Genomic DNA, 24580 nt, shown 5'->3' with positions numbered 1-24580 from the left:
TTAAACTCAGTTTAACTAGAACTATTGATGTGACTGACTCTAGTATTAAACTCAGTTTAACTAGAACTATTGATGTGACTGACTCAAGTATTAAACACAGTTTAACTTAACTATTGATGTGACTGACTCAAGTATTAAACTCATTTTAACTAGAACTATTGATGTGACTGACTCTAGTATTAAACTCAGTTTAACTAGAACTATTGATGTGACTGCCTCTAGTATTAAACTCAGTTTAACTAGAACTATTGATGTGACTGACTCAAGTATTAAACTCAGTTTAACTAAACTATTGATGTGACTGACTTAAGTATTAAACTCATTTTAACTAGAACTATTGATGTGAGTGACTCTAGTATTAAACTCAGTTTAACTAGAACTATTGATGTGTCTGACTCTAGTGTTAAACTCAGTTTAACTAAAACTATTGATGTGAATGACTCTAGTGATAAACTCAGTTTAACTAGAACTATTGATGTGACTGACACTAGTATTAAACTTATTTTAACTAGAACTATTGATGTGACTGACTCTAGTGTTAAACTCAGTTTAACTAGAACTATTGATGTGACTGACTCAAGTTTAAACTCAGTTTAACTAGAACTATTGATGTGACAGACTCTAGTGTTAAACTCAGTTTAACTAGAACTATTGATGTGACTGACTCTGGTATTAAACTCAGTTTAACTAAAACTATTGATGTGACTGACTCTAGTATTAAACTCAGTTTAACTAGAACTACTGATGTGACTGACTCAAGTATTAAACTCATTTTAACTAGAACTATTGATGTGACTGACTCTAGTATTAAACTCAGTTTAACTAGAACTATTGATGTGACTGACTCAAGTATTAAACACAGTTTAACTTAACTATTGATGTGACTGACTCAAGTATTAAACTCATTTTAACTAGAACCATTGATGTGAGTGACTCTAGTATTAAACTCAGTTTAACTAGAACTATTGATGTGTCTGACTCTAGTGTTAAACTCAGTTTAACTAAAACTATTGATGTGAATGACTCTAGTGATAAACTCAGTTTAACTAGAACTATTGATGTGACTGACACTAGTATTAAACTTATTTTAACTAGAACTATTGATGTGACTGACTCTAGTGTTAAACTCAGTTTAACTAGAACTATTGATGTGACTGACTCAAGTTTAAACTCAGTTTAACTAGAACTATTGATGTGACTGACTCTGGTATTAAACTCAGTTTAACTAAAACTATTGATGTGACTGACTCTAGTATTAAACTCAGTTAACTAGAACTACTGATGTGACTGACTCAAGTATTAAACTCATTTTAACTAGAACTATTGATGTGACTGACTCTAGTATTAAACTCAGTTTAACTAGAACTATTGATGTGACTGACTCAAGTATTAAACACAGTTTAACTTAACTATTGATGTGACTGATTCAAGTATTAAACTCATTTTAACTAGAACTATTGATGTGTCTGACCATAGTGTTAAACTCAGTTTAACTAAAACTATTGATGTGACTGACTCTAGTGTTAAACTCAGTTTAACTAGAACTATTGATGTGACTGACACTAGTATTAAACTTATTTTAACTAGAACTATTGATGTGACTGAGTCTAGTGTTAAACTCAGTTTAACTAGAACTATTGATGTGACTGACTCAAGTTTAAACTCATTTTAACTAGAACTATTGATGTGACAGACTCTAGTGTTAAACTCAGTTTAACTAGAACTATTGATGTTACTGACTCTGGTATTAAACTCAGTTTAACTAAAACTATTGATGTGACTGACTCTAGTATTAAACTCAGTTTAACTAAAACTGTTGATGTGACTGAGTCTAGTATTAAACTCAGTTTAACTAAAACTATTGTGCTCAAGTTCAAACGAGAACGTTGGCAGAATTGCAACAGTTCCACAACGAAGGTGAGTACTTGTTAGTTAACATATATAAAATCTGAATATGTACGAATCAGACTTAGGGGTTATGATAGATTTTACGAATATATTATAAAAAGAACGAATTATAATATTTTATTTTTAGACCTATGGACAAACATTTATAGATGATGATACATTTCTAGCCACATCAGGATCTACATCTGCGGTTGTTCACTCTCTTTTTAGGGTGATTGTTGGTCGAATACAAGACAAAATATCTTACAAGGTAAGGAACCCAACAGATAAAATGATTGCTTATAGCTAAACTTTAAATCATTATTTTTGAAACAATAATTTCAACGAAAAGAACAGAGTATACGTTTATCCATCATTCTAAAAGAAATTGGCTGCAATAGTGTCGCTCGACTTACGCTATGGTATAAACTGGGAAAGTCAGTTGTACCACTCTGTCGTAGCTGTGTGCTAATTTACCTATCGTGTGCTAACTAGTGACTATGTAGAAGTAGTAAATGATCATATTTTACTCGTACGTAATGGGCAGTTTATTGGTGTTATGGTCTCAGTAATGAGGCTGACATATTTTTTGTAGAAATCTGGCTCTCACTGTTAACTTATACTTTGAAATACATATGGTTTGTATCCAGCAGATCATATATCAACTATAAACTCCATATCCTTTCATTTTTGTATCCTAAAGGAAAAAAACCAAAAACTAGCCTATTTACAGAGAATTGTTAACAGCCTTGGAGAGATTTGTATACCACAAAGCAACTAATCTTGTGAGGTGTCGTTTTGACCTGATTAACGCTGTTACTATAACTGAGCATTCAATCTGGAAAAATTCAATCTACGTCGTATTCAGTTAAATAGCAGCAGGACCATATGATGTGTATTATGCTTAAGATGCTGCACCATGTTTTTCCTGCCTCAGTGGATCTTTTTATTCTTTTTCATTAGGCTTCACAGCAGGTATAATATCACACTTTATGACACTGGTTTATTGTTATTCCAACATTCTACACAAGTATCGATCTATTCTTTAGCTAGGAAGTTAATGTTCGTTTTCTTTGGATTTAACGAATCAAACAAAATTTCTTTCTGATACTCAGTATCGTTTCAATAGACACTAGTTAACCATTCGTTTTATTCAACATGAGACATCAATCAAGTAAACCTTTGTAAACAAGGAATACATTATTTATTTTTCTATACAGTTTAGTGTATAAAAGCATTTGACCTTCAAATCGAGCCAACATTGATTGAGATGGGTCTGACATTGCTGAATATGATGAAAGAACATCCAATAATGAAATATTACCATCTTTACGTGTGATCTTCCTCAAGGTTATCTGAAAAACCCAGATATTCCAAACTGAAATGTTGTACTCTAATTTTCAATTTTATAGATTTCTTAAAATCAGGTGACTGTTATTATTGTCATGGTTTACTTCATCGTTCATGTTTTTCACAGAATATTATCTACAAATTCAAGTTTCTGCTGTTGAATTGTATGCAACATGAGTAGATTACTCGAAATGTAAGTGGTATACTAATTGTACCATCTGAACTGACATTCAGAAAAAAACAAACTAGGATATTCATCTCTGTCATCTATCTTAATGTTGAGATAATTGCAAGAAATTAAAATATGGATATGTGAACCTACATTATGAGTGTTTACAATAATTATATTTTGTCGGTTGCTTATTTGCAAGAGCAAACAGCGTGAAACAGCATATCCTTATTTTGAAACTTTCTCCAGTTTCTTTGCAAACTAGCTAGCCAATCTTGTTCACAAGTTTGATGTTAATTTTTTTATACGTTGCTTAGTTTCTCAATTTGCTAGCTATTTGCTTGAAGGTCCATTCTGACTGTTGACCTGCAAAAGCTAAAATTTATCAAGAGATCAAATTGCCATAGGTATACAGAAGACGAATATTTAGAGAACTTCTTCATGTTCACCTGTTGAAGTTTATTCTAAGACTGGAGAAGAAAAGATGTGAGAGAAGTGAAATGTGAAATAATCTGTAACCATGCCCGACACAAGAAAAACATTCCACCCAAAGGAGGTTAAAGACCAAAACAATAAGGTGAGGACTAAAAGATCTATGAAAAAAGGAGGTCTGTAAATAGGCACACCAAACAGTGCAACAGATTATTGGAACTGATTCTGGTCTAAATGATCCAACAGGCGAGAAAAGGGATGTGGAAAAGAGATACAAGTACCCTCCCAAAGAGAAATCCAATACCCTTAATGTGGCGTGTACCTCATCATGTAAACCCCTTTAAGACCTCAATCAGGCATGGAAGTAGAGTGAAGAGGATGAGGTATAACGAAGAGGTGGTACAGAATGTACAGGACAAGAAAAGAAACACCTGGTGGTGCTGGGAAAAGAGAAAGGCCACAGACAAAGCCTCCTGATAATTAGTAGAGGTACAAACTGATGAAGAACAATCAAATGAAAAATGGATGAATACTGGGAGGAACAGAGTGGTGGGAAAATTAAAGAAAAGAGACACACCACAGTCGCTTACAGGGGAGTAGAAATATGGTAGACACTAGGAGAGTAGCCTGGTGGGACATGTTGACAGTGTTGATTAGATATTTCAAAAATGTATCAATTATGCAACAGTAATCTGTTATATTATTATATAGTTTATTTAAAATAAACTGGTAATCTTCTAATAAGGTTGTGACACTCTGCATTTTAATTCTAAACAAAATCTCAGCTATAAAATATTGGAGACAAAAGATGCATGGCCCAATCCAAAATCAGTCCATTCTCTATCCTCTTGTTCCTACTCCAGTGATCTAAGTTGAATTAAACGATGGGTTTAGATCTGAATTAGCATTTTCATAAGCAAAAATTATAATGCAAGATCCCTCAAAATGGTCAACAATTCTTAGCTTACTTTGAAGCCAAGTTTCGTTTTTAATTTATTCAGTACTCTTATATCATTAGATCAATCAATGAAATGTTTTGAATGCGTTAGTTAAAACTTTTGTGAAAATCTGCCTTTGTTATTTGTGAACAATGTTTCGATCTCCAAGCTAAAGCCTTTTCGGGCCTATTAGTTTGAGTCATTTCAGCGCATAATAATTTTCCATCTAATGGTATGATCTATCATTAACACAGGCCTTGGTAAAAACAGTGCTGTTTGTTTACTTTAGGAAGAACGTGGTTCCAGATACTAATGATGTCTGTATTTCGGTTTCTGTTTATTTTGCTACTGATGTCCATATTTCGGTTTCTGTTTATTTTTGGTTTATTTGCATCCTAATTGCTTCTTTGTTATTCTTTGTATAGTTTCTTACTACAGGTTTGTTTTAAAGTTATTTTTGGTTAAGCAGAAAGCTACACAATAGGTATTGAAACCCGGTTTCTAGAGTTGTAAGTCTGAAGACATACCCGACTCAGGAAAGTTATCATAAATTAAAACATTCCATTCATATGAATGGAAACGCTATACGTATTTCCACAGGAACAACACTGGAAACTCAGAAAAAATCAGAAAAAGCTTTTACAACAATAATAAACGAAAAATCTCCCAGAGGATGAAGCCTGTAGATAAGTTACATCTTAAACCGCATTCTAGAAAAACTAACAATGAACACAAATTTTAACAGCCCATGAAATCTTGCCATGGTCAAAGTTCTTCCTTTCTCTATGGTTTTTGTGTTATGGATTATCCTATAATTCAGGTACACAGCCAACTCTTCATTCCTGAGAGTTCTCTGAAACAGGAAGTATTTTAAAAAGTAATTAAACTTTTAAACTTATGAAGGTATCACCTTCCTTCCAAGACATCAAAAACTAAACACTTAAAATCACTAATGCAGCCATCTGTGCGAGTGTGTTTTAATAATAAAAGCCTGGAAATTCACTCGCGGATTGGATATTTAAGACTATCATCTCCTTCTCTCAACCAGAATTATTTTTGTTTGAAAGAAAAATCATTAATGAAAGCGTAAACAACAACATCGTAATACAAACCACTGACCAACAGAAAATCAGCTAGAAATAAATTAGTAACTTGACTGATCAAAACTTACTATTTTATAACATACATTCAAATCAGTTATGAAAATAAAAATACTTCTCACATTGAACAACACTGAACTCGAGTACAATAATTAAATTATAAACAACGATAAACATCAAACTCCTTACATCCAGAGCTGATTTATCACCACCAAGCCAACTACCTGGACGCTAACATATACAAAGTATGCCGTATGCAATATATTATATGTCTTAGCAATGTCATGTAAAAAATAGGATGTTTTTCGGACATACATTTGGGCAGAAAGTGAAGACTAGTTTTATATCTGATCATGGGCCTAATGGTTGGATTGCTCGACCTAAAATCAACGTCCACAGGATCAAAATCTGTCTTTAAATATGATTGCTCTTTAATCAGTGGGAACATGATAATGTTCAGACGATCCCACTATTTGTTGGTAAACAGGAAACCAGGAATTAGCGATGTCAAGCTGTCTTTCTTCTATTCAGTCATTTCAAAATTACTAACGGCTAGGTCAAATGGACTTAGATCACCCTTGGCTCTATACAAATATATCTAACTTGTCTTTCTCCAGCTACAGATGTGAAGAAGTTGACACATTATGGAGCCCGAAATGTCATCTCAGCAACAAGTGAAACTCTCCATCAGTGTGTGTGTGTGTCTTTTCTTATAGCAAAGCCACATCGGGCTATCTGCTGAGCCCATCCAGAGGAATCGAATCCCTGATTTTGTAAATCCGTAGACATACCGCTGTACTAGCAGGGGGCATGTGAAACTATCCATAAAAATGTCAACCACCCAAGTTTCTTATTGAAGGAGAAAACTTGGAAACACATGCTATAATTAAAGGCTAAGAATATACAGTATTTATGAAGTTTGGAAACTTCAATTCAAAACTATTTTACTAGTAGAATTTTGAAAAACAAGACCATTTTTGAATAGAAACACCTATTCCCATATTCAGTTCGTTACCCACCAACCTGTGACGCTATTTGTTAACGTAAATGTAAGGCTTTAGATCACCCTAAATCTGTTAAATTTCATCTCATCATTGTAATTCTATTAGCCAATTAGGTTGTCAAATAAAAAATGTAAACTTTAACTTAGATTACAAAAATAACTTGTATAAACGTAAAATATAATGTGAAATCATGGCTTTTCCATAATACTGTGTAAATTAGATACGTAAAATAATGTAATGTTTCGAATTAGTTGAACGTGTTAACAATTTTATTTTCTCTATTTATTTTCTTATTTCCAGAAAAACGCGTTAAACGAAATCAAGACGAATGTAATACTGGAAGTTTTATTAAATGTATTTCACTTTTGGTAAAACTTTTTATATGTTTAATATATAGTTAACAAGCCTAATCTTGATGGGTTTAAAGACAATACTGCTGTTTACGCTAGTGGCGACGTCATACGGTGGAAAAGTGATGTTCATAATTTGGATTTGTGGACTATTTGCTACGTTTTCTGTTGAATTTGTATGCATTCCTGCCACTATATCTGAAGTGTTTGGGAAGAAACACACAGCTATGATTTACGGAATGGCATATTTTGTAGCGGTAAGTAATTTGAACAATACCGTGTACCATCAATCAGAAGACAAACAGTTTGTCTCCAGGCTTAGATACTATTTTATTAAGAAAGGAGTAGAATAACACTTTCTGTTGCTAACAAAATCATGGTTTGTTTAACATCAGTAGAGTCTTCAGTAAGGCGAAATGAAATGTTTTGAGTATCTAAAATTATCCATGGTTAGCAAGAAACCTTTCAAAGCAATATTTTCTGTGATGCCTTAAAGGTCCATATATATATTACTTTAAACATACACTGGACATTAAGTTAATTCAAATTATTTAGAGTTTTAATACGTTTCTAGTTTTTGCAATCCTTCTGGTTGATGAAACATTTCTCAGCATAATAAATACGAAATCATAGACATTGACATTGTCAAAAGGAGAGGATTTGGTCATTTGGATATAAAAGAAGTATTTTAAAACACTTAACAGTACGTGTGTGATGATAGTTTTATAAAATATAAATGTATACCATAGAGATATTAAGATATATAGCTATTACCTGAGTAAAGATCCCCTCTATAGCTCTATAGGTACAACACTTGGTATGTACCATAGTTGTAATGAACCATATAGCTACTACCTGAGTAAAAAGACCTTCCACTGCTTTGTAGGTATATACTATAGTTATAATGTGTTATATCGCTACTACCTGCCCTGTAGGTATATTCCATAATTATAATGAGTTATATTGCTAATACGTTGGTATATATAATGCTATACCAACAGAACTATAAAGGATATAAGTTTATAATATAAATGGTATTTAATGAAAGATATCGATAGTACACGTGAAGATGTTCCTTTATAGTGTTGTAGGTATAACAACACAGGTGTATATCAAAGTTCGGTCTTCTGTACTAAACATTCCCCAGTGACACAGCGTTATATATACTTAACCTACTAGAAACCGGGTTTCGATACCCGTGGTGGGCAGAACATAGATAGCCCTTTGTGTTGCTTTGTGCTTAATTATAAATAACAACTCTACTGAAAATTGTATTGAAAGGATGAAGACTTAATAATGGATACAGTATCTGTTTATAAAATACGCATTTGTGTTCGTCACACGTTTTATAAACATCAGTTATTTCACACATCTTCTCAAACATTAAGTTACATCAATCTCCTAAATGTATTTATGTGTTCACCATATAATTGTTTATTTTATTTTACATCAATATTTTTAATATCATTATTGATCTGATTTTTAATCGATAAATTATTGTGTCTTTTATTTTAGGGCGGTACTTTACTGTTCTGGCCTCTAATGCTTAAACTAATTATACCACACTTTGGATGGTTTGGAACATTTTCTTTGATGGGGAGCATGACATTTATTGGTAAGTTTTAAGTTTGTATAAAATAAGCTAACAATATGTTATTTGTGTCAGGTTAGATCGTGTAGTTGGTTTCGACACTCAAAACTGTATTCCTCTTATTTAATACATTAACACCTGTGTTCTAAGATTAGCAGTTAAATTGTTTTGAAAATAAAAATCCTGGAACTCTTTCAATAGTTTTAAATTTCAACCTTCTGAATGCAAAGTGTTCTCGTTTGTCAGTTTTAATGTGACTTTTAATAATGTATTAATTGTAAAGAAATGCTAACTTCAAAAGCAGCAGGATTTCTGTGAGCTGTAACACTACGCTAAGGTAATTATTCTAAAGCAGCAGGATTGTCTGTGAGCTGTAACACCACATTAAGGTAATTATTCTAAAACAGCAGGATTGTCTGTGAGCTGTAACACTACGTTAAGGTAATTATTCTAAAGCAGCAGGATTGTCTGTGAGCTGTGACACTACACTAAGGTAATTATTCTAAAGCAGCAGGATTGTCTGTGAGCTGTAACACTACGTTAAGGTAATTATTCTAAAGCAGCAGGATTGTCTGTGAGCTGTAACACTACACTAAGGTGATTATTCTAAAGCAGCAGGATTGTCTGTGAGCTGTAACACCACATTAAGGTAATTATTCTAAAACAGCAGGATTGTCTGTGAGCTGTAACACTACGTTAAGGTAATTATTCTAAAGCAGCAGGATTGTCTGTGAGCTGTGACACTACACTAAGGTAATTATTCTAAAGCAGCAGGATTGTCTGTGAGCTGTAACACTACGTTAAGGTAATTATTCTAAAGCAGCAGGATTGTCTGTGAGCTGTAACACTACACTAAGGTGATTATTCTAAAGCAGCAGGATTGTCTGTGAGCTGTAACACTACACAAAGGTAATTATCCTAAAGCAGCAGGATTGTCTGTGAGCTGTAACACTACAGTAAGGTAATTATTCTAAAGCAGCAGGATTGTCTGTGAGCTGTAACACTACACTAAGGTGATTATTCTAAAGCAGCAGGATTGTCTGTGAGCTGTAACACTACACTGAGGTAATTATTCTAAAGCAGCAGGATTGTCTGTGAGCTGTAACACTACGCTAAGGTAATTATTCTAAAGCAGCAGGATTGTCTGTGAGCTGTAACACTACACTAAGGTGATTATTCTAAAGCAGCAGGATTGTCTGTGAGCTGTAACACTACACTGAGGTAATTATTCTAAAGCAGCAGGATTGTCTGTGAGCTGTAACACTACACTAAGGTGATTATTCTAAAGCAGCGGGATTGTCTGTGAGCTGTAACACTACACTGAGGTAATTATTCTAAAGCAGCAGGATTGTCTGTGAGCTGTAACACTACAGTAAGGTAATTATTCTAAAGCAGCAGAATTGTCTGTGAGCTGTAACACTACACTAAGGTGATTATTCTAAAGCAGCAGGATTGTCTGTGAGCTGTAACACTACACTGAGGTAATTATTCTAAAGCAGCAGGATTGTCTGTGAGCTGTAACACTACAGTAAGGTAATTATTCTAAAGCAGCAGGATTGTCTGTGAGCTGTAACACTACACTAAGGTGATTATTCTAAAGCAGCAGGATTGTCTGTGAGCTGTAACACTACACTGAGGTAATTATTCTAAAGCAGCAGGATTGTTTGTGAGCTGTAACACTACACTAAGGTTATTATTCTAAAGCAGCAGGATTGTTTGTGAGCTGTAACACTACGTTAAGGTAATTATTCTAAAGCAGCAGGATTGTCTGTGAGCTGTAACACTACGTTAAGGTAATTATTCTAAAGCAGCAGGATTGTCTGTGAGCTGTGACACTACACTAAGGTAATTATTCTAAAGCAGCAGGATTGTCTGTGAGCTGTAACACTACACTAAGGTAATTATTCTAAAGCAGCAGGATTGTCTGTGAGCTGTAACACTACGTTAAGGTAATTATTCTAAAGCAGCAGGATTGTCTGTGAGCTGTGACACTACACTAAGGTAATTATTCTAAAGCAGCAGGATTGTCTGTGAGCTGTAACACTACGTTAAGGTAATTATTCTAAAGCAGCAGGATTGTCTGTGAGCTGTAACACTACACTAAGGTGATTATTCTAAAGCAGCAGGATTGTCTGTGAGCTGTAACGCCACATTAAGGTAATTATTCTAAAACAGCAGGATTGTCTGTGAGCTGTAACACTACGTTAAGGTAATTATTCTAAAGCAGCAGGATTGTCTGTGAGCTGTAACACTACACTAAGGTGATTATTCTAAAGCAGCAGGATTGTCTGTGAGCTGTAACACTACACAAAGGTAATTATCCTAAAGCAGCAGGATTGTCTGTGAGCTGTAACACTACAGTAAGGTAATTATTCTAAAGCAGCAGGATTGTCTGTGAGCTGTAACACTACACTAAGGTGATTATTCTAAAGCAGCAGGATTGTCTGTGAGCTGTAACACTACACTGAGGTAATTATTCTAAAGCAGCAGGATTGTCTGTGAGCTGTAACACTACGCTAAGGTAATTATTCTAAAGCAGCAGGATTGTCTGTGAGCTGTAACACTACACTAAGGTGATTATTCTAAAGCAGCAGGATTGTCTGTGAGCTGTAACACTACACTGAGGTAATTATTCTAAAGCAGCAGGATTGTCTGTGAGCTGTAACACTACACTAAGGTGATTATTCTAAAGCAGCGGGATTGTCTGTGAGCTGTAACACTACACTGAGGTAATTATTCTAAAGCAGCAGGATTGTCTGTGAGCTGTAACACTACAGTAAGGTAATTATTCTAAAGCAGCAGAATTGTCTGTGAGCTGTAACACTACACTAAGGTGATTATTCTAAAGCAGCAGGATTGTCTGTGAGCTGTAACACTACACTGAGGTAATTATTCTAAAGCAGCAGGATTGTCTGTGAGCTGTAACACTACAGTAAGGTAATTATTCTAAAGCAGCAGGATTGTCTGTGAGCTGTAACACTACACTAAGGTGATTATTCTAAAGCAGCAGGATTGTCTGTGAGCTGTAACACTACACTGAGGTAATTATTCTAAAGCAGCAGGATTGTTTGTGAGCTGTAACACTACACTAAGGTTATTATTCTAAAGCAGCAGGATTGTTTGTGAGCTGTAACACTACGTTAAGGTAATTATTCTAAAGCAGCAGGATTGTCTGTGAGCTGTAACACTACGTTAAGGTAATTATTCTAAAGCAGCAGGATTGTCTGTGAGCTGTGACACTACACTAAGGTAATTATTCTAAAGCAGCAGGATTGTCTGTGAGCTGTAACACTACACTAAGGTAATTATTCTAAAGCAGCAGGATTGTCTGTGAGCTGTAACACTACGTTAAGGTAATTATTTTCCACAACATCATTTAGTACTTCTTTAATGTATTCTTCAGGCTGCTATGAGTTCATGGATAATGTTTTCACTTTCAAGAGAACTGTGCTCGTTATGATACTTAGATTAATTATAAGTAAACTTAGGTTATCAAACCATGGCTAATCAATTGAATAACTGAATATGCGTGGCAATATTAATGATTTGAATACATCACTGACTCTCAAACACATAATAAACTGAAGTTAACTTAATGTTTCACTATTTTTTTCATGTATAACATAGCCTTGTTTCTAGATATTTCAAAAACTATCTCGATCATTAACAAATATTTTAGATATTGTAGGACTATGTTTATAAATTTATTTGAAATTTTACTTCATGTGCCCTCTGGCAAATATTGAAATTAAATAACTGAAAATAACTTACTTTCAACGAATAACATGTGTTACTAGTAGTCAACACCAACAGATTTAATTGTTCCTTCAGTATAGGTGAAACAAAAATTTTACAGAGTGTACGATTTATAAACTTGTAAAGAGTTAAAAATAAAATTAACAGAGCGATTGTTCTCTAGGTTTACCGAAAGTCTATAAAGCAATTATACTTATAAGAACTATTATATCCACTACAGTTATACTTATGAGAACTATTGTATCCACCACAGTTATACTTATGAGAACTATTGTATCCACTACAGTTATACTTATGAGAACTATTGTATCCACCACAGTTATACTTATGAGAACTATTGTATCCACCACAGTTATACTTATGAGAACTATTGTATCCATCACAGTTATACTTATGAGAACTATTGTATCCACCACAGTTATACTTATGAGAACTATTGTATCCACCACAGTTATACTTATGAGAACTATTATATCCACTACAGTTTTACTTATAAGAACTATTGTATCCACCACAGTTATACTTATGAGAACTATTGTATCCACCACAGTTATACTTATGAGAACTATTGTATCCACCACAGTTATACTTATGAGAACTATTGTATCCACCACAGTTATACTTATGAGAACTATTGTATCCACCACAGTTATACTTATGAGAACTATTGTATCCACCACAGTTATACTTATGAGAACTATTGTATCTACTACAGTTATACTTATGAGAACTATTGTATCCACCACAGGCTAAGTAATTACCTGAACTCTTTTGTAAAGGATATCTCTTCTTTAGAATATACAGTAGAGAATGAAGATAATCATCGATTACCTAATTTTGATGGACAAACGTAAGAGCTTATCAATCAGTTTTACCTGTTTTACCAGAGAAATGTTATTCTATGAAAGCCTTTTCTAATTTCAGATAAACCAGACTATGTGAGAGAAAGATACAATTGCTATTCTGTTGTTTATTATGAACAATAAACTACTGCATCAGTTATCTTTAATGAAGCTATAAAGCCTAAAATAATTGTTTCCTGTTCAGAAGAAAGTAGAACTAGAGCAGCAGTTATGTGTCACAGAAGGGAAAAAAAGTAGAATTTGAGTAGCAGTTATGTGTCACAGAAGAGAAAAAAAGTAGAATTAGAGTAGCAGTTATGTGTCACAGAAGAGAAGAATTTCCAATATTGTTCTGTAATTACAGACAATTGTAACCAATTGAAACAGTGAGCAGAATGAAAGTAACCAAGGCTAGCAATAGTACAAGAGTTGCATCCACTGCATTACCAATACATCTCATATTGCTTGTTGAGGACGTTACAGAAAATATAGACTTACTACACTGAAGAAAATAAGTGACTTGTTGGCTGATTGTTTTCATGTATCTATGAGACCAGATGGTGATTGGACCAAACAACAATCACGCAACATCTCGTGGATTACACACTTGCAATTTTGTACAGGTTTCTTTGGGCCAGTTGAGTTATAGCCAGTGCTGAGGTAAAAAACAGAGGTGAACATCTTGATGCATTAAAAAAGAGGTAGAATGATTCATTGCATTAAATCTTTGCGATGAATAATTGAAAGTCGAACAAGGAAACGAGACAAGACTAAGACTATATTTAGCATGAAGGAGGGCTTGTGTGAATTTCCTGTCATGCCACTCGGCCTGTGCATAATTCCTGCTATTTTAAGAACCTAATGGAAATTACACTGAAAAGGCTGCAATGGAGAAATGCCTGTAGTTGAAATATTAGTGTTTGGTTATACAGTCTGCAGCTGAGAATCTTGAAATGTTATTCCAACATACAAAAAGATAGGCTTAAAACTAAAACCAAAGGATTGGTCTCATCCTGGGACCAAGGACGAAGTTTTCAATCTCCTTCATTTACATTGGACTTTGGTTTTGTAACTAGCTTCTTGAAGGATACCACATCTTATTCAAACTGAGATTCACTTCAAATGGTACAAGTAATGTGAGAAACCATCCCAATCCTGAAGTGCATCTCTACAAGCAGTTACAAGTGCAGAAAGAGGCGCTGTTCTGTTGTTATCAACTACCAAGCTGCGGTTATCAAACTTTTGTTTCAGTCAGTTGTCCTAGTATTTTGTGGCATGAGACTCTTCAGCCTTTACTTAAGGATGGAGAACACCAAGATTTAAATCATACTGGTGCTAACATTTGAAAGTGGTTCTTTTGACTGCAATGGCGTAACTGTTGTATGGTACATGCATCTAAAAGAAATAACCATTTCAAGTAGAGTAAGCTTCTCTGCACACAATAAGCCTGAATACAGTTAGTCCACTTTTGGAAACAGAGAGTGACCATCAATACACAACCATCGTCATCAGTCACTTCAAACAGTGGTCCATAGCTGCGCCATTAGTTGAAACAGTAAGAGAGTCCATAGCTGAAAGTGCGCGATCTCCATTATTATCTCAAGTCATAGCAAAAGAGATAAAAACTATTAAGCATATGCGTACAAAGTTTATCATACCCAGAAGTGATTGGGCTAAACACTTGCCGCATATTACGATAGCATGCAGAACAATAGAAATGTCAAGAGGTTCTGTTGGTCATGTGGGAATTTCCTGTTGGCGTGATGTATGGAGTTCCCCTATGAGAAATATCCCACACAATGTCCACAGAAATATGTGAAGAAGTTAAGGTCTGCATTAAGTGATGTGTTCAATTGGAAATGCCACTTAATGAGAGAAGTTTTACGAAAACACAGTAAGGGAAAGGATATACTGATGAGAAGATTCAGTTTGGTTGTGGAACATTCCAACAAAAAAAAAAAAGAAGCAGCTTAAATCTGACTGGATTAGTCCATACTTCATACTCTGATAGGTTTGTCTACTGACAATATGAGCTATAATGGACTAAAGGTACATGAAACATGTCAGTAAGCTGCTTCAATACATAACAAGCATTCTGTACGTTAACTAATCATAAGTCTAACAGATATGTCGTCTAAGGTTATATCGACTCATCCAAAGAGCTAAAAGTAGTTAATTAGATGTTACTATATATCTCACAAAAGAAAAACATCAAAATGACTTAGGGAATGGGAAGTGTAGTATAATAGTTTATTTGTGTATTAGAATTCTTCAAACAAATTCCACATTTCAGGAAGGGTACAATGTCGTAATCTACATTTGTAACGTTTGAATTATGATGCTAGTATCTGGCAATTTCCTGAAAGTTAATAATCATGGAGATCCATATAACATGCAGATATCAGTGTAGAATTTAAATATAAATTCAGTGCTAGTTTTTGAAGTATTCAGTGAGTCATTTAGTTCAGTGTTAGTAATAAGTTATCACATTTATTCATTTACAATACTGATTGTCCCAGAAACTATACAAATAAGTTTCAAAGTAAGTTATAGACGCGTCTTGCAATTTATATTGAAACTTTGTATGTGAAAGTAGGCTTATAATTAGCTGTGGAGTTTATCTTGAGAATTTTATTTACGAAATATTGTGTAGGATTGAACAGACATGTAGCAATTTACTTTACATTTAAAAATATTATTTTTGTGTATTATTGCAGGACTGGAGTTAGTGTCATTTTTACCAAATCATCAAAAATAATCTGCTGAGTAATAGAACATGATACATGTTACAACAGCATAATTTACATGAAGTGTCAAATGATAAAGCAAACTCGGTGTTATTTATTAACTTTGTTCCGATCTATACTTAAATCTTTGTCGAACTGAAAACTTACTAGCTCTTAAGAGTTTAATGTAGCGGGAAGATATGCGATTGTTAATTACAAAGCTACACAATAGGCAAACCGCGAGTTTCTTAACACGTTATAAACCCTCAGGGTTAACGTTAAGCCAATGGGAGGAAGAGTCATAAATAAGTTTATTTTTCAGCTCTCATTTATAAATACGAATTGTTTCCAAATAATTTGATTTGTGTGCTAAATAGTCTCGCGAAAAATTATCTATACACAGCTATTCGTAATTTTGAGTGAAGGCAACTAGATAAAAAACAGTCGCCGCCAATGCTTGTACTACTCTTTAACAGCTTTCATAGTTGGATTTTTCCATCACCAACTCAAAGTGTAGGTCCACACTCTGGACACATTAAACGTAGCCTAGGCTTGACCTTTTGGTTAATAAATCTGTGTAGCTAGAGGTAATTACGTCATAAATCTGTAGTTTTATCACTTAGATGAACCGAAAAAAAAATTGCTTACCGTAAGTAATAACCAGAAGTTCAGGTTATCACATTGATAAGTCGTGTTAGGTTCAGTGCCTAATGTAATAAATGTTTAGTTTATTATTCAAATTATGTTTGAATTAAAATTTTATTTACATTAATTACGACATTACATATGAAAATTACAAAAATATTATGTTTTGGTGCAGGTCATTAATATCAGATAATAATATCATATTTTTATGTCAATATTCAACTTCCTCCCTTTGTTTATTATGAAGTCACAGGGATAATGGTACATTTATGAATATTATATTTTGAGTTATAACGTATGCAGACAAAAAACAAAGATAGTTTTGTTGTTCGGTTGTGTATCTTTACCTATTTTTTCTTTATATAGGTTTTCTTGTGGTAATGGTATTTCCTGAAAGGTACCTCACACAACCAACTAAAACAACTGTTTCTAATGAAGAAGAAATAACTTTTGACGAAGCTGTTTTAGGTCAGAAATGAATTAATCACTTCTCGTCACTGATCAGATATTCCTAACGTATTCTTTAAACTGAATTTAGAAGTTTTATCTTTTGTTTATCATTTAAAGAGAATATATATATAACTATTGTCATTCGGAAAATGCATATTTTATTACTAATCGTCCACATTTATTGTGGTTACACTGAACTATTGCAAACTTTTACGATGAGTGTATTTGTGAAAGCTGCTATTAGATACCAGTTGAAAATAAATATTACCATTGTGAGAAGACTGTAGCATATGTCTCGCAGTTTGTGATGAAACTTTCAGTTTATCTGTATACAGTTGCAGTCTTATAACTCATAACTATTGTGAGGATTGGGCTTGACATTGTTTGTACTAAAGACTCCAAAAGAGTCCCTCAATGATATAATATGTTACAATAAAGGTGTCAGGAAATATTGTTCTTTTGACATTTTACTTGAGGATTTTCATTTTTATCAAACATGTAATATACATATCATTTAAGGACAAAAAGAAGCCTTTGTTTCACATAGGTCTTCCCACCAACTAAACTCCATCCGACGACAATAACACAATTTACGACAATTCAAATGCAGTGCATTACTTGTTTGTCTGTTTTGAATTTCGTGAAAAGCTACAAGAGTGCTACTTGCGCTAGTTGTCGCTAATTTAACAGTGTAAGAAAAGTCGGAAGGCAGCTAGTCATCATCACCCACCGTCTTCTCTTGAGCTAATCTTTTAGCAACGAATAATGGGATTGACCGTAACTTTATAATGCCTCCATTAGTAGCTCATCTTTCACTATTGACCTATCTACAGAATGCTCAGAGTCTGGAATATTGATAAACTTTTCTCGTCTGAAATAGAGTAAGAAAAAACCTTAAAGATCAGTTACTACTTATTCTTCATCAAAAATCAAGTCATCAGCATCACTTAATGATCTAATTATTGTTTTATATTTTATCCTTATCTTAGCACACTTTAAAACATTTTTGGTCTTAGTTTCACTTATAATTTTCCAAATGTGGCATTTCTCATTCAGAAAGTTTTTTGTTGTTTTTTGATACACAGAGCAATCAGTTGAGATCACTGATATGAGTCTGGGTTGTGGAGTTATGTTGATCTTCTTGGTCTACAGTCAGGATCATTGAGAAAGACTTGACAAAGATAGAAATAACAACACACAATTACTTATTTAAGCACAAATGAACAATACAGAACACCAACAAATAAGGTAGGTATTTAGTGATGTGGGTTGAATGGATGAAAACAAGATGAAAATCTTTATTCCAAACCTCTTATCATGTCACCCTATAAGTAAAATAAATATAAAATTGAAATATCTCCTCAAAATATTTATGACAACTGAAGTTCACCCAAAAGTTGAATCCCAAAAACAATTTCAGTTACAACAATACATTAAAAATATTTTCTAAAACTTTAGTTAAGTTACACATTTTATAAACAAATTACAACTATTCATAGAAAAAAAGTTAATATTCACTTTAAAAGTCAATCCAAATCATTGACTTTAACGAACAAAATTTAAAAGTGAAAATGTTCTAAATACAATAAAAGTAACTAACACTGTTGAATGCCATGAAATACTAAAGCGTTTTAAATGTATTCCTATAAACAAAGATTGAATCATAAGAGCTCTCCAGTCTTGTTGTACAGGGGCAAAGGTTACTTTATATATATAATAACCACAACACATTTATAAAACAAAGTTAATATTTTAAAGCATCTTGCATAACAAATCTTTGTGACTTGTGAATTGCGTTCTACAATATAATAGTCAGGGACCCTTACCTGATACACACAGAGGAAGGTAGCTTGTTATTTTTTATATCTCATGCTTTCATCTCGGCCTGAAAGCTGGTCAATTGTCAGCTAGTTAATAGTCAGAGACCCTTACCTGATACACACAGAGGAAGGTAGCTTGTTATTTTTTATATCTCATGCTTTCATCTCGGCCTGAAAGCTGGTCAATTGTCAGCTAGTTAATAGTCAGAGACCCTTACCTGATACACTCAGAGGAAGGTAGCTTGTTATTTTTTATATCTCATGCTTTTATCTCGGCCTGAAAGCTGGTCAGTTGTCAGCTAGTTAATAGTCAGTTATCAAGAAGATGTGGAAAAGTGATCTCAGTGTCAACTGGTTTGCAAAATGTTGAAAAATAAAGATGTTTGTGCCAAACAGTTATCAACAAGATAAGGAATAAAGATCTTAGTTTCAAATAGTTTCCAGAAGATGAATAATTGAGATCTGGTTGTTAAATAATTAGCAAGACGATGAAAAATAGAGATCAGGGTATCAAGAGGTCGCTAAATCAATGAAGAGTAGAGATCTTGATGTCATATAATTAGCAAAAAGTTGAAGCATAGACATGGATGTCAAGTGGATTTATTAACGAAGGTGATATGAAGAAAACAAACAAAACACACTTCCAAGACGTCTCTCAGGTGAAACGCATGGGTTCACTTTATTTTTCTTTGCCCTCTACTGAGTCAGTATTAAGTTTATGAAGGTACAGTGCTAAAACAAAAGGTTCGATTCTTGTTGTGGACAGAACCAAGGTAGCCTATTGTGTAGCTTTGAACTCGTACAACAACAGACAAATAAATTTTAATTTGTTTTTGATTTTGTTATCGGTTTTGTTCGGTTGTTGAACAACCGAATTGTTAAGCTAAAAATAATAAAAATCCTGGAGGAGTAAAATATTGCGTTCATCAAAATATTTATTGGAGAATACATGAAAACTGATTTGTTTGTTGTTAAGCACAAAACTATACAATGGGTTAACTGTATTCTGTCCTTTGCGATTATTAAAACATGATTTTACTGTTATATATCATCACATGGCCCGGCATGGCCAAGCGCCTTAAGGCGTGCGACTCGTAATCGCGCCAAACATGCTCGCCCTCCCAGTCATGGGGGCGTTATATGTGACGGTCAATCCCACTATTCGTTGGCAAAAGAGTAGCTCAAGAATTGGCGGTGGGTGGTGATGACTAGCTGCCTTCCCTCTAGTCTTACACTGCTAAATTAGGGACGGCTTGCACAGATAGCCCTCAAGTAGCTTTGTGCGAAATTCAAAAAAGAAACAAACAAACATATATCATCACATGTACCTTTTTTTTCTATTGGAATTGTTCCATTAGAACGATTGGTGTCGTAAAAATTTATGTTGAATGTAGAGCAAGTCATTCGCATATTTTATGGCCTTAACGTATAAGCATGTATAAAAAAAAAAGAGTAAAATAGTTACCTTCTTGAAATTGTGTATATCTGTGGTTGTTTTAATTAAAATTAAAGTACCTTAGTCTTAACTATGGCTGTAAAGTTTCGAAGATCATACACTTTAAATATCTTTGTGTTGATCTCAAAATGTCTTGAGTTTTTCATTAATTTTATTGTACTGGTTCTGTGTGTTGGGCTGATCTCCTTATAGGTGAAGGAGAACTAACCACAATTATGAATTTACTTTGTACATCTATGGGAAATGTAACACGCTCTTGGTAAAGTGTATACGCTTGTTATGAAAAAACAGAAAATTTACGAAGGTATTTATAGTTAAGTTTTCTTTCATCACTCGCCCCCCCCCCAATGGCTCAGCGGACTTACAACGCTAAAAACTGGGTTTCGATACCCGTGGTGGGCAGAGCACAGATAGCCCATTGTGTAGGTTTGTGCTTAATTTAAAACATCTTTCATCACCCTCGTATAAGATATCTGATACATGTATTTACCTTACCTTGAACTGTAACTAAAACCACAAAGTGGGGTAAGTTTAATAGTTTACAATTCTTACACTAATACATAATATCATGTCGACTAGCACTCTGTGAGGGGTCATGGCTAGTACCTCTCTACTCCACCTGTGAACACAGGGCTAAACTTATAACCATAGAATTTCAATTCTTCCGACAGCGATTAATGCCAAGTATTTTGTTACTTCTTTCTTTATGCATTTAAAATGGCATATTTTAAAATAAATTTAAGGTTGGTATTTCTATAGTTGAAATTAATACTAGTTGTTTGTACTAAAGTAGTTCTCAACTCGAATGCTCAATAAAAGTAAAGATTTTCGTTTCTCTGTTTGTTGAACTTCACAAAGCTACACGAGGGATATCTGCGCGAGCCGTCAATAATTTAACAGTGTAAAACTAGAAGGAAGGCAACTAGTCATCACCACCCACCGCCAACTCTTGGGCTATTCTTTTACCAACAAATAGTGGGATAGACCGTAACTTTATAACGCCCCCAACACTGGAAGAGTGAACATGTTTGGGTGTGACGAGGATTCGAAACCGCGACCGTCAGATTGCAAGTTGAGCGCACTAACCACTTAGTTAATGCACAAATCTACATAAGCGCTATTTGCTCTAGCTGTTCCAATTTTTCAAGTGACAGAATAGAGAGAAGGTAGTTATTAGTCAACACTATCCTCATGAATACGTATTTTTATCTATCAGTGAGATGTGACTGTCATTATTATAATTCACCCATGGCTCCAAAGTACAGGGTAACATTTGTTTTTTGGAAGTAAGAGAAAACTCTTTTGGTCTGAACAATAAGGGATTTGACAGTCAATCATTTATGTCTTTCTGTCCTTGTATTTTGTATTTCGCCATTTTAAAATAACTATCGTGTATATAGTTGTGATTAAAACATTGAGACATAAATATATATTTTAACACTCCATACTGTTATACACTTGAATACAATAAAAATGACATGTGAATACAATTTTTATTGCTGTTGGCTGAATCAACCACGTTAAAAGACATATAGTGTGTTGTATTAGTATTTTACTAAGATATGGAATACTGGGAAAAATTAAATGTTTTAGGATAGGTTTGTCAATACAGATTACTGGAAAAGTTTCTCATTAGTTAACAGATACAGCGATACGGTTTCACATTAGTTAACAGATACAGCGATACGGTTTCTCATTAGTTAACAGATACAGCGATACGGTGTTTATTTATTTATTTTGATTTCAACTCATTTGCTCTTGCCTTTCCTACCATTTGTATTATAAAGGAATTGTTGGAGGAACAAAACAAATACACACAACCGCATGATTAAACCAGGCCGTTTTATTGGTATAACTTTAATTATGTTTCCATTATTTTATACACCAAAACATCATCTTACGCCTCTGATATGTCTGTTATGCCTACAAGAATAAAAGAGCACGTCTGTGTAAGTGACAACTATATATAGTTCCAAGATAAAAAACTTAGAGACTTGAGAAAAATGAATATTTGCTGTAAAATTGTTATCAATACTATAAGTGTATAGATTATATGGTTCATGTAATTGTAGATATGCTAATGAAAACTCGTGTTGGTTAAGAAACAGAGACACAATTCTCCAACACACAAGATCTACACGGCTTCACACACACGATAACTATTCAAATTTGCAATACTACAGTCAGGCGTTTTATTCCCCTCGCACCCAGATATGACTTTGCTCTGCTAAAACACACACACAAATGTAAAAGATATATAAAAATTAACTTTTTAAAATATCCTTTAAGTTCCAAGACATCTTTGGTGAATGTTTTTATATTTTTTACGTAATAAAACAATATACAACACTAAATTAAGATGACTAACGTTTCTGAGTCTACATTTAATTCTCTACAAGTGCTTAGTTTTTTTTTTTTTTTTTGGAATTTCGCACAAAGCTACTCGAGGGCTATCTGTGCAAGCCGTCCCTAATTTAGCAGTGTAAGACTAGAGGGAAGGCAGCTAGTCATCACCACCCACCGCCAATTCTTGAGCTACTCTTTTGCCAACGAATAGTGGGATTGACCGTCACATTATAACGCCCCCACGACTGGGAGGGCGAGCATGTTTGGCGCGATTACGAGTCGCACGCCTTAACGCGCTTGGCCATGCCAGGCCTTACAAGTGCTTAGAAATATTTTAAAAACGTGATACTTAATGGATATTCTATTTTTATCATTATAGTAAAATTATTTAATTACAAGAATTTAAAATAATAATTGTTTCATACCAGTAACTTATATATGTTTTAAAGATTTGTTAGACAGATAGTTTTTGTTTGTTTACACACAAAAAAGTTCAGCACAGTTAATGTTTTGTTTGGTAGATCTAAGGTGTATCAATAAATCTGACATATTCACAGGTGTTTTGGGGGAGCATTTTGTTTATATTTAGGTGTGTATCATATGTATATATTTGTCAGAGTTTAAGTTTTTGTTTATCAGCATTTAGTTCAATATAAATATTTTCAAAGCCATTTTGTATTTTACATTATATTAAAATGCTTTAAGAACTTCCCCGCGTTTGTTATGGGCCATGTCGTCACACGTTAGGTTATGCTTTTCCTATTGGTCGTGAAACCTGACAACAGCCCTATGGCGTAATTGTCATTATAAAAGGCATGGACTTGAGGCTATAACTTTCAAATAACACCATCCTTCTCTGTATCACTTCCATAATCAATCTTACTTAAGATGATAATTGTTTTAAGCAGCATTTTCAACAATCGAATCAAACAGAAATTCAAAGATGCTTTGTGACTAGCAACATGACCCTACGTTTTTGAATGGAATAACATAGGTACGTGTATTTTTCAGATGCTGAACAGGATATATAACTGGAAGCCTTATCTTGATAAACTCGCACACTATTGACCTCATTTCCAGACAGAGACCATACTTGACTGTGTTGCTTACTATTGCCTACTTTACATGGATGGAATTTGCTACTGATTCCGCGTTTGTCTGTTCTCGCTTCTTATAAAACGTCATGACTTGCTACAAATCTCTTTCTGGATGGTCCTGGTCTCACAAATTAATTCATATGACATGATTTCTGATAATGTTAATTTCAGTTGTTGTAAGTATGTTCCGATAATAGTTTATCTACAGTAAGTATGTTCTGATGATAGTTTATATACAGTATGTTCTGATGATAGTTTATCTACAGTAAGTATGTTCTGATGATAGTTTATCTTCAGTAAGTATGTTCTAATAATAGTTTATCTAGTGTAAGTATGTTCTGATGATAGTTTATCTACAGTAAGTATGTTCTGGTGATAGTTTATCTACAGTATGTTCTGATAATAGTTTATCTACAGTATGTTCTGATAATAGTTTATATACAGTATGTTCTGATAATATTTTATATACAGTAAGTATGTTCTGATAATAGCTTATCTACATTTAAATTAATTTTTGTGATTTTTTTTAGTCTTCTTCATATTTCAAGTTATTCATTCTAATTGTTAAGTAAGCCTTGTTTTTACGTAATGTGTGTGTTAAATCTTTATTAACATTACAAA

The 24580-nt window shown here is 33.7% G+C and overlaps 1 protein-coding gene across 2 annotated transcripts in view; it reads left to right on the top strand.

Moving 5' to 3' along the window:
- Positions 1 to 24580, top strand: part of LOC143230071 (uncharacterized) — a 50960-nt gene that overhangs the window by 6908 nt on the left and 19472 nt on the right. For both annotated transcript variants that reach the window (XM_076463077.1, XM_076463076.1), the window contains 5 exons: positions 2036 to 2158; positions 7278 to 7487; positions 8746 to 8845; positions 17157 to 17258; positions 23874 to 24135. In XM_076463077.1, coding sequence (XP_076319192.1) covers positions 2036 to 2158; positions 7278 to 7487; positions 8746 to 8845; positions 17157 to 17258; positions 23874 to 23893 — 555 coding nt within the window. In that variant the 3' untranslated portion in view covers positions 23894 to 24135. The remainder of the gene's footprint in view (positions 1 to 2035; positions 2159 to 7277; positions 7488 to 8745; positions 8846 to 17156; positions 17259 to 23873; positions 24136 to 24580) is intronic.

This window comes from Tachypleus tridentatus, chromosome 10, assembly GCF_004210375.1.
Source record: "Tachypleus tridentatus isolate NWPU-2018 chromosome 10, ASM421037v1, whole genome shotgun sequence".
Classification (NCBI taxonomy): domain Eukaryota; kingdom Metazoa; phylum Arthropoda; class Merostomata; order Xiphosura; family Limulidae; genus Tachypleus; species Tachypleus tridentatus.
This window is presented reverse-complemented; position numbering and strand designations above follow the sequence as displayed.